Below are 10,717 nucleotides of genomic sequence, written 5' to 3' on the forward strand. Positions count from 1 at the left end.
GTTTCTATAGATACGTCAGGACATTTTCCAGCCGTGTTTGCGGTGATAGAACCAGGTATTTGAAGCCCACACATGATGTTTTCGGGGCAGCTGTGGCTCAGGAGATAGAGCAGTCGCCCACCAATCAGCAGGTCAGTGGTTCCATTCCAGGCCCCTGCAGTCTGCATGTGGTTACCGCACCTGATGAGCAGGGGGCACCTTGCATGGTAGCCTCTGTCAGTGAATGGGTGAATGCTGACTTGTGTTGTAAAGTGCTTTGAGTGGTCACTAGGACTAGAAAGGCGCCATATAAGTACAGTATAGTCCATTTACCATTTAGGTTTTCTTCACTGTAATCAAGTGTTTTTGTGCCTAAACCCAACCAGACCATAAGCACAGTGTCGCAACATTAAAAATGCAAACTGAACATAAAAATATGTAAGGTTTTAACATGAACACATTAGCGACCTTCCTGGTGACTGGATCACAGACGAAGCCTTTGAATTTGTCCAAAACTTCTGACCGATTACCTTCAAAACCAATGTCATTCCCATCAGCCTCAACTCTACTGTGTTTACTGCAAATTAGCAGATGTTAGAACGCTAACATGCTAAACTAAGATCTTCATCATGGTGAACATTATCTGCTCAACATCAGCGTGTTAGCATTGTCATTGTGACCAAGCTAGCATGTTGTGCTGTTGACTCTTGATTGTCTGAGGATTGTTGTTTTGGATTGTCACCAAATTTCCTTTGATATGCAAATAATAATGAAGTTGAAGTTGAATGCTTCTTTACGTCCACTACTCCGATACAGTTTGAACAAGCTCAAACTCACATGGCGTCAGTGTTACCTGGCTGACATGTTGCTGAAGTGGATGTAAGAGGCCACCAGAACTCCGAGTCCACCTTTACCTCCCTGTGGAGAACAACCACCGAGTCAGGATCAATAAACTTACATGTTCCTACAGTACATAGATCCATTTAAAGAACATGTTTACCCTGCAGTGTAACACAAGGACGTGTTTCGGGTGTGCTTGCAGCCAGTTCTCCATTGTTGTGCACACGCTGAAGATCTGATTCAGGTCAGGAGCCAAGAGATCCACCCAGCCTGTGTCCAACACCTGACAGAGAGACCACACGCACTGTGACACACATTATACTGAGATATTTAACCTCTCAGACTGCTGCTCTGAAGTGTTACCTTGTGGTTCATTCTGGTGACAGTGTCATTCTTCTGTGAGAGGTTGATGAGCTGAAGAAGAAAGAATTGTTTTCATGAAATGATATCAAAGTATCAGTAAAAGTATGTATGTGATCACTTTGAGCTCTGTATCTGACTTATTTTGTGGTAATGTGAGGAAATACTCTGCAACAATAACAATACAAATCTGATTTTCATACTTCCAAACACTAACTGGTTTTGTAATTTAAGCTGGAGACCAACATACCTATTTCTTATAAAATTTAAGGCTGTAAAAGTTTAAATCTGAGGAGGTTTTAAATCTGTACAAATCATCACTTTCAAAATAAATGTCTCGTTAAGGAAGGATTTTTGTGGAGTTTTTCCTCATCCGATTCAAGGATGTAATGACAGAGCGTCTGATGCTGAGCAAATTGTAAAGCGAGACAAATATGTGATTTTGGGCTTGTGGAATTAAACTCGTCTTGACATTAACGTAACCAAAATGATGTTTAAAATGAGAGATGGCCACTGTGACTTTAGAGGAATGTGTAGTTTAAGAAGTGAAGGAGAAGAATGAATGTATGAGACAGATAGTGGAGGGAAATTTGTAATCCAGATTATTTTAGGATCACTCTTCTCATCTCAGCATTTTAATCTAAATTGTTTTCTTTATATATTCATTTATTTCATGTTCTGTTGTGTATCATGTGTCCGTGTTTTGATTAATTCCATTGTTCTCCATTGTATCTCATTAGTTCTCTTGTTGACAACACATTACTTTTTACATTTACTCATGTCTCTCTTGAAAAAGAGATGTCATTCACAATGAGACTTATCTGAACAGGTAAAAGTTGTTGTGACGAATTGAGAACATGTAACAATCTTCAAGTTTCAACGTGTTTATCAAATTATACAAATAAACAGACAAATGTATGATGTACAGTGAAGTGTGATTAAAAATCTCTCTGTTTTTAACATCATTGAAATATATCTGCTAAGATTTTGACACTCAACACATTTTGTCTAAATAATATTTAGAATATTTTCATTTGTTACCTCTCTGTTATTTTGGCATATTATCATTGAACTGTAAATCTTAAACAAACAAACAGGAACTCTCATATTTAGCTCTTTTCCCAGTGGTGAAAAGTAGCTAAGTATATTTACTCAAGCATAGTATTATCGTACAATCTTGAGGTATTTGTACTTTACTTATTACATTAAGTTGCTTTAAACTTACACCACTACACTTCAGAGGAACATTATTGAATATATTGAATATAACTGATAATAATATAACTAAAGACATTATTACTTTTTACTTTGCCAGTTCAGTTTCATTTACTACAAATAAAATCAACAAATAATGTATTTTGTATTATCAAAGATACAACCAGTATATATATCAGTATATAAAGTAGCAAAACTCAGTGCCACATTCACCAGCTGCAATATTAAACTGATGCTTACACACACGCTAGATATTATTCTGAAATGGGTCATTCTGCATAATAAGGACTCACATTTTGGTACTTTGTAAATATGTTTGTACTTCCACTCTAGTGAAATTTTGAATGCATGACTTTAACTTGTAGCAGATTATTTCTACACTGTGGTATTTCTTCTGTCACTTGGTATCTGACTTCTTGTCTGTTCCAGCCGTCTCACCATGTAGTTGTGTCCATGCTTGGACTGCAGCAGGAGAAGAATCTCCCGCAGGTTCTGCAGGTAGATCTCCTCGGGACATTCAGGAGGGCAGAATATGGTAATGATGCGTTCAGTGATGTAGGTCAGATCAATTCGCTGCGGCTCCTCCATGACTGATGTCAGTCACATGGGCACCCTACAGGAAGTGAAACGTAGAGTGTGAGAATGAAATTTATGGAAAATTCAGGGAAGTGAGAATTTTCTCTGCAGGTCAGCAGATGTTTACAGAGCGTTTATCTGAGTTTGTGTCGTATCAGCTGGGCCTCCAGAGATATGTGAGTTCAAACCCAGTCAGCCTTATTAATCCTCAAATCCTTTTACTGGACGTGAAGCTAAAACAAAGTGGGGTCAGGGTCAGATAATGAGGAACTGGACCAAAAGCTGACTCACTGGAATCCCTCACTGAGCTTGTGACTGGAGGAGATGATGATGAGTCAGAGAAGAATGATGCTGCCCAGAAACAGAAAATCGTTACCTCATTACTCATCAGTACAAATCCATGAACTGACACAGAGTCCGATAAGGATGGAACACCATGACCTGAGAGTTCTAAAGGTCTGATTTTTTTTTTTTAATTCACACAACTATAACATCTTGAAAAGCATCATTTCAGTCATGGAATGGAGTACATTTACTCAAGTACTGTACTTAAGTACAATTTTGAGGTACTTGTATTTTACTTGCGAGTTTCCATTTTCTGCTATTTATATTCTACTGTGCTGCATTTTGGAGGCAAATGTTGCACTTTTTAGTCCACTACATCTATGTGATACCTTTGGGTACAAGTTACTTTGCAGATTGCGTGCTGCATCACAGCTTAAGTGGTACATTTTTAAATAAATGTATCTGGACATGGCTCAAAGAAAAGCCACTGATTCCAATTATCAGAAAAATGCTGAATATTGGATACTATTATCGGCCAGGCCAGAGTATACAGTGTATACATACAGTACATGTAAATATATGTATAATTTACATTTACTTTGAGACTCATACTCAAGTACTATTTTTACAGGTGATGTTCACTTTCAGGCACAAAATCTTTACTTTTAATCAAGTATGACTTTTACAACATTGGTTTACATTTTGTTTCATGCTTGAATGGTCCTATAACTAGAAAAAGGAAAAGGTTTATTCTCCAAAGTCAGTCCATAATTTGGTTCCAACTACAAAACCAAGGGAGCCAGTCAAGTTCTGATAGCCTCCTGATTTAGCTGTAAGATTATCATCACTATATGATTAAGTTAAAGGAGCTGGAAAAGAAAATGGAATTGTGCTCAACTGGAGATTTTAAGACCTCATAATTGATTATTTCATCAAGTTAAACATGAAGCAGTGTTAATGACCTGGATAAAGATGTCACCTCAGTTAAGAGTCATTTTGTTTTTTCTTGTTTGAACTGATTAGCTACCATGCTAGCAGATAGAATTAATGGTAAAGTTACTGTGATTGTGTTGGAGGTGACAGAAAATCAGGCTACAGTCTTGAGGGCAAAGGGATAGTTTTAGACATTAAGGGAAATACCCTTTTGCTCTTACTGGCAGCAAGTTAGATGAGAAGATATAAATATGACATATGAAAAGATTCCTGACATAATCCTGCACAATACAGCCCAGCTTATTTTTACACTTTGGTTTTTGTGTGTATTAAACAAAAGGAATATGAGGTGTCCATTGGTGAGCTTTAAAGGTGCTAATAAGCAGATTGTGTTCCCCCTGATTCCAGTCTTTGTGCCAAGCTAAGCTAACCGGCTGCTTGCTGGAGGTTGGTATTATTGTGTGACTACATTCAGAGGACGCTGACAGAGAGATAAGGCTACTTTGAAAAGGTAGCCTTAGTAAAGGACAGATAGCATTAGCAGAAATAAGTAGAGAAACATTTTCTCAAACTCAAGTCAACAAGTCAAACTTTACAAATTTCATTGTCAGTTCTGTCCTGATATGAGCATGCTGCTGAACTGTGTTCTGCGCCCCAATCATTTTGTTTGAGTAAATTAAAAAAGTTAAAGCAAACTGTCAAAAACAGTGGGGTATATGAAACTACATATTTAGAGTACCCGTAGAAAGCTGACCTTATGACTCAAGTCCTGAACGACCAACAGAATGTGATGCTTCTGTAAACCATGGAGCTTGTAATTCTGTGGTATATGTGGCCTCTATATGTTAGCATATGGACCAGAGCAATTACATGCATGTTAGTGCATGTCTATGGGAGCGAGACCAACAGTCAGGGGAGCTGTGGTTAACCTTGCCTTCACCCTGACCATATGACCACAGCAGAGTAAACAGTGATAAAACCATTTTCACCAGAGCAACATACAAGAATAACCTACTGGAAACCAGTGCAGCGTGGAGGAAGATGAGACGCTGTGCTTCAGCTTTAATACTGACACAGGTTTACACTTTATAATTTATATTTTTATATAATTTATAATTTATCAGAACACAACAATACAGGATGTATCAATGAGGATTCTCAGACATTTAAGTAATGGGAGTCACAGAACAGCTATATGGTCTTAAAGACATTTTGCCTCTCAGTTCACAATCAGCATCATTTGATTACTTGTATTCTTTAATATGTGTGTCCTGTAAAGAATAATAAAGGATGCAAAGTTGCTCAAATTAAAACATGGCATCATTCTAACAGGATCATGAGGTCTGATGACTTATTGATTTCCAATTCCAAAGAAAAGATCAGAGTCAAAGTGTCAGAATACAATTAAAGTATTCAAAGTTGAGCTTTAAGTTTCATTCAAACCAATCAAAATGTTCCTTTTATTGCAGTCTAGCATGGTGAAGTTCTCTCCATCAATATTAGTACTTATTTTTATTTGTAATTGTATTATGTAGATTATGTATGGGAATATAATGGTGTATTAAAAGGAATAGTGATGTTGGGTGGATATTGGGTGTAATATAATCTTTAAATAAGTTTTAATGGTGCAATATGTAAGAATTTGAGTTCAGAGCATTCAGAATGAAATAACATTTTTGATATTATGTCAAAGACAAGCTCCTGTGCTGGCAGTGTAAACAACACCAACACTCCCCAGCGCTCCAACTTTATCTAATCGTTAGATCTAATTTCCCATATGGATAAGCTTCACAATAGTTTTTTTTTTTTTCATTTTAATGTTGTTAAACCCCCAGTCTGTTCAAAATAGATGTAGTAACTGTGATAGGACCAATAGCTGTAAGGTAACTGAGCTTACTAGCTAACAACACAAAACAGTTATCAGCAGTTAGCGGTTAGCCTGTTCTGGTGATATGCTACCCCACATGAACTCAACAGGTGGACAGGTGTGTGGTGTCTCCTTCCTTTTGGGGACGAAACACATGTCCCCGATAACGTAAACTGTTATATTTATATTTCAGGCTGTAGACTGAAGTAAAGGTCACGTCAGAGGTACTAGAAATACAAAAAGGCAACTGTAAGTCTGTGGCTGGTCAGTGTCATCACACTACCAATAGGGTCAGGGTCAGGGTAAGTCTCCAGGAAATGAATCTACATCAATGTAATGTCCTCTGAAGTGTGTGTGTGTGTGTGTGTGTGTGTGTGTGTGTGTGTGTGTGTGTGTGTGTGTGTGTGTGTGTGTGTTTAATTAAGTTCCTAATGGTAATTTTAACGTAACTTGCTTTTCTTTTATTTGCTGATCATGAAATCAGTATATAGTACATTTTGGGAGTACAAATACACAAGTTACACATACAGTATGTATACTGTAACCAGAATATACTGTAATCATTGTGCACTTTTTTGTATAATTTCCCTTTTTTTCTTTCAGTTTATGGAGAAAAAGGAAGTGAAATATACCAACCTAGTGACTCACTAGTGCTATGACAAGACCTGATCCCTCATTGGCTTCCCACCAGAGCTCGATGGGGCACAAGCCAGAAGCACCGCTACTGAGAACTGAGACCAGGAATCTCCCCTGAACCACCCAGGAAACTCAGTCATCATGCTGCTGACCTTACTAGCTGTACAGTCCCTTTAGTTGAGCATGAATTAGGACAAATGTGTGCCATGAGCTATACGTCAGTAACTTCCACCTGGCTGTATCAAATCTGTTTTGGCACATGTGTGAAAAATGTCCTGTTTCAATACAAACATGCAGTTTGTGTTTGTGAGCGTGTCTGCTGCTGGGTTGGGCGAAAAATCTTAATGAGCGACTACTCTCCAATTATGTATTTCTGGCATGTTTTTTCAGCATTTTTAGACGGCTGCAATCTAAATTTGTCGGTGCTCCGTCTAAGGAACCAAAACAAACGGAAGTGTGTGACCAAACCACACGTACACACACACACACACACACACACACATGCAGGCACACGAGTTGCTATAGGGAGAGCTGCTTAGCAAAGTCCTTGAGCTCGAACTGGCCACATCTAATTATAGTCTATTTCCCATTTTAAAGGAAGGCATTCTGAAATGGATTAGCCATCTTTATTTCTTTCTGTTCTCTCCTTGGCACAAGTTGGCGGTGAAAAACATCCTCTGCTTTTTTAAATGCAGCATGAATAGAGCCATCGGACACGCTTTGATTAAAGTGACAGATTATTTAGAATCAAAAGTGTTTGTGGAAAACACCAGAAGTGAAATTTATAGCAACTCCTTCACCCTGTGCTCTCCATTTAGCTCCTCTTCTTCTCCCTGAAAGCTTTTTATTAGAGCTGTAAACTAATCTCCCTTCACTCCACCTGATCCCCACAGAGACTCTTTATTGAGTCACACAATCTTGTTTTATCCTAAACACATTGAATTAAATCCTCCAGCAGGGTGAGGTAATTTCATTTTATCCTGCTTGCATCAAGAATATCTCAATCAATTAGTGCTCTGTCTAATTAGTATCAAATTCACGTCACTCTAATCAAGGATGGTCATTTGCATTGGTAATGAGTGTAATCACCACACCCCCCACTGGCAGGGGTTTTACTTGTCCCAAGGAGCTTTTAAGGCTTGATGCAGGATTAAATGACCTCTTCAAATGGACTGAATCCCCGGGGAAATGCATCCCCTGGAGTTCAGTGTCTTAATGTGTCAGTAGGCTAATCTCCCCCCTCTCAGTGCATCTGCAGGGGGGAGACACTTCTCGCTGTTAATCCCCCCGACATCTACCATCCATCACATGCTCCTTTGTTTACTCAAAGTGGTGGTCGGCACTAAAAGTTGGACCAGCGTTAGGAGCTGTTAACGTTCAAGGAAAGAGAAACAGTATGAGGAGTTTGTCCTCCATGAATGAACATTGAACTGCATGCTCAGAGAGTGAGAAGCCTCAAAACTTTACTGTAACTCAAACATTTTAGAGAACAGAACTGGGACTTACCTTTGCTGGTGTTGAGACAAACAAGAAGAAGTGAAAATTACAGTCTGATGAGTGAAAGTCTGCAACAGAAAACAAGGTGGAGACTCGGCCGAAGGGAGGGAGGAGAGAGAGAGTGAGAGAGGGAGAGAAAGCATGATAAAGTGTCACAATGCAGCTTGCACTTTGCCCTCTGGTAGACTGTAAAGTGACGGCTCTCCACCCTGGTGTGCATGTGAAAGTAAAAGGCTGAGACACTTAAAACATACTGATGATAACTTAGTCTTCAAAACACTATCAGAGCACACAGCAGCTGATTAAACTGTGTGTGTTCCAGAGACAGAAACACAGATGTTATGAAAAATGATGAAAAATGAGGACACAGATTCATGTGTTTTAGATGATAAACCTTCACCTGATAAGCCAGTGTACTGCTCCTCTGAGTCATATGAATGAATGATTTTATTACAGTGGTGGAATGTAGCTAAACACATTTACTTATACTGAATTTACTCGAGGTAATTGCATTTAAGTATTAGCATTTTCTACCACACTGCATGGGAAATGTTGTTCTTTTTATGTGTATAAAATATGAGTAGTTGTTCCAGATTAAACCTCAAAATAAAGCACTGCAATTCTTCAATATGACCCAATATTACATTAAACTGCGAGTAACATGGTTAAATAGGCTAATAAGTAATTAAAATATAATGATATAACACTGACAGAGGCCATTCTGTTGCATAATGAATACTTTTCTGATTTTGATACTTAAATTTGACCTTTACTCAAGTAACACTTTAAATGCAGGACTTGTAGCATACTGATGGAGAATCTGGTCACACTTTATGACAAACAGCATTAATAAATGCTCAATTTAAAGTTATATACAATTTAGTTGATAGTTATTTCACTGTTAACATAACAACATGCTTTTTGTTTTATTTTCCCATTGTTTTCTAAGTTTTCTTGTATTTCCCCAAATTTTGTTATTTTTTATTGTTTTGGGTTTTTTTTTCTTCTTGGGAGAGGAGGTCCTTTGTATAAGCCTGATGGTTTTATGACCTCTCCTGACACATCTCTTTTCTTTACATCATCTGATTATATGTAATCTTATGTGTGCGCATTGCGCAAATAAAAATAATAAAATGATAGATAATAAAAGCTGCAACTGGTGTTTGTAAATGGTTGATAAACACTGTGTAGTTCTATAAACATTATTTGGATACATTTTACAAAGGTGTTACTGATAAACCTGTTCTATGGCTTTACAAATGGTTTATAAAACATTTCATTTTGTTAAGTGAAAAAACAATTAACTAAAGTAGTGATCTGGAAGATTTTCGTGTAAATAAATATGTGTTAAGCCACTAATTGCCACTAACTACCTAACTAACTAACTAACTGACTAACTAACTGACTGACTGACTATAACTTTCTCATTTATTAATGATGGTTATAATTATATAAAGTGCTTACAAGTGTCTTTCTATTGTCCTTTTGCTACTTTTGCTTTCTAAATGAAGGCTCTGAATAACTGTTGCACTGACTTATAATAATATATATAATAATAATAATAATAAATTGCTTCTTAAATTACTGGCCTTCATGGTGATACAGCCTCTTTTCCACTAGGTGCCGCCAGAGGACGGGTTACAATAATCTGTGCTGATAAGACAGTCTGCCGTTTATGTTGCCTTCACGGCTCATTTAAGATCGGACTTTGTGCGTTCTGTAATTGAAACAAAAACCTCTTAGGCATTCATGTGCTTTGTGGGGGAAATATACAGGCGCTCAACCGTGCTGATCAACAAGGTTTACATTTATTGAAATGTCAACATGATGAACGATCTATCTAATTATATCAATGCCAAAATCAAAAAAAAATTCATTTTTTTTATGCATTGAAGTCCGTAAGTTTATTATTATTGGAAGGGAGATCAGGAGTGCCGCATGTGTGCAGGGGGCCACATTGCTGTGCTGTATCTGATCATGCCGTGTGGGAAATAACTCCACATCAGGCTACAACATTATCTTACCTAATTCATATTTAGGCCTATTATTAGGCTTAAGAGTTGTAATTCTGGGTGGGGTGAACATGTGGCCCTTGTGCAACCACACACCTTGAGGCTGTTCAGTGTGTGTGTGTGTGTGTGTGTGTGTGTGTGTGTGTGTGTGTAACTGTTTGCGTGTGTGTCTTATATAACCTCACCCCCGCCAAAAAAACTTTATACTGTCCCTTATGGTTATAGAAGGGCAGAAAATAGCCCCCACACACCAAAATAGTCTAAAATACTCACATTTGAGAATCAGAAAACACTAAATTTACAGTCAGTTTTCTTGCATTTTAAAACGAGCATTAAACATGGTGAGGCTCGCTCTTTCCCAGTTGTTTGAGCCATGCAATAAGTGGGATTCCCCCTCGTGTACACGCCTATACAAATTCCGAGCTTTCGTGTAGCACGTGAATGCGTCATAATTCATATCCAATGAGACCCCGCCCTGGCCACCGTGTCCCGCTGACCGTCACTCTCATCGGTGTGT

General features: G+C 38.0%; 1 protein-coding gene across 1 annotated transcript in view; it reads right to left on the bottom strand.

The window, feature by feature from the left end:
• The window catches only part of tns3.2 (tensin 3, tandem duplicate 2), a 55,320-nt gene extending 47,042 nt beyond the window's left edge, over positions 1 to 8,278 (bottom strand). Inside the window, exons 1-5 of the mRNA XM_073476744.1 lie at positions 8,198 to 8,278; positions 2,833 to 3,007; positions 1,183 to 1,233; positions 980 to 1,102; positions 833 to 897 (exon numbers count right to left, since the gene is read on the bottom strand). Of these exons, the coding sequence (XP_073332845.1) occupies positions 833 to 897; positions 980 to 1,102; positions 1,183 to 1,233; positions 2,833 to 2,982 (389 nt within the window). The 5' untranslated portion in view covers positions 2,983 to 3,007; positions 8,198 to 8,278. The remainder of the gene's footprint in view (positions 1 to 832; positions 898 to 979; positions 1,103 to 1,182; positions 1,234 to 2,832; positions 3,008 to 8,197) is intronic.
• Between the last annotated feature and the right edge of the window lie 2,439 nt (positions 8,279 to 10,717).

The sequence above is a fragment of the Pagrus major genome, chromosome 11, assembly GCF_040436345.1.
Source record: "Pagrus major chromosome 11, Pma_NU_1.0".
Classification (NCBI taxonomy): Eukaryota; Metazoa; Chordata; class Actinopteri; order Spariformes; family Sparidae; genus Pagrus; species Pagrus major.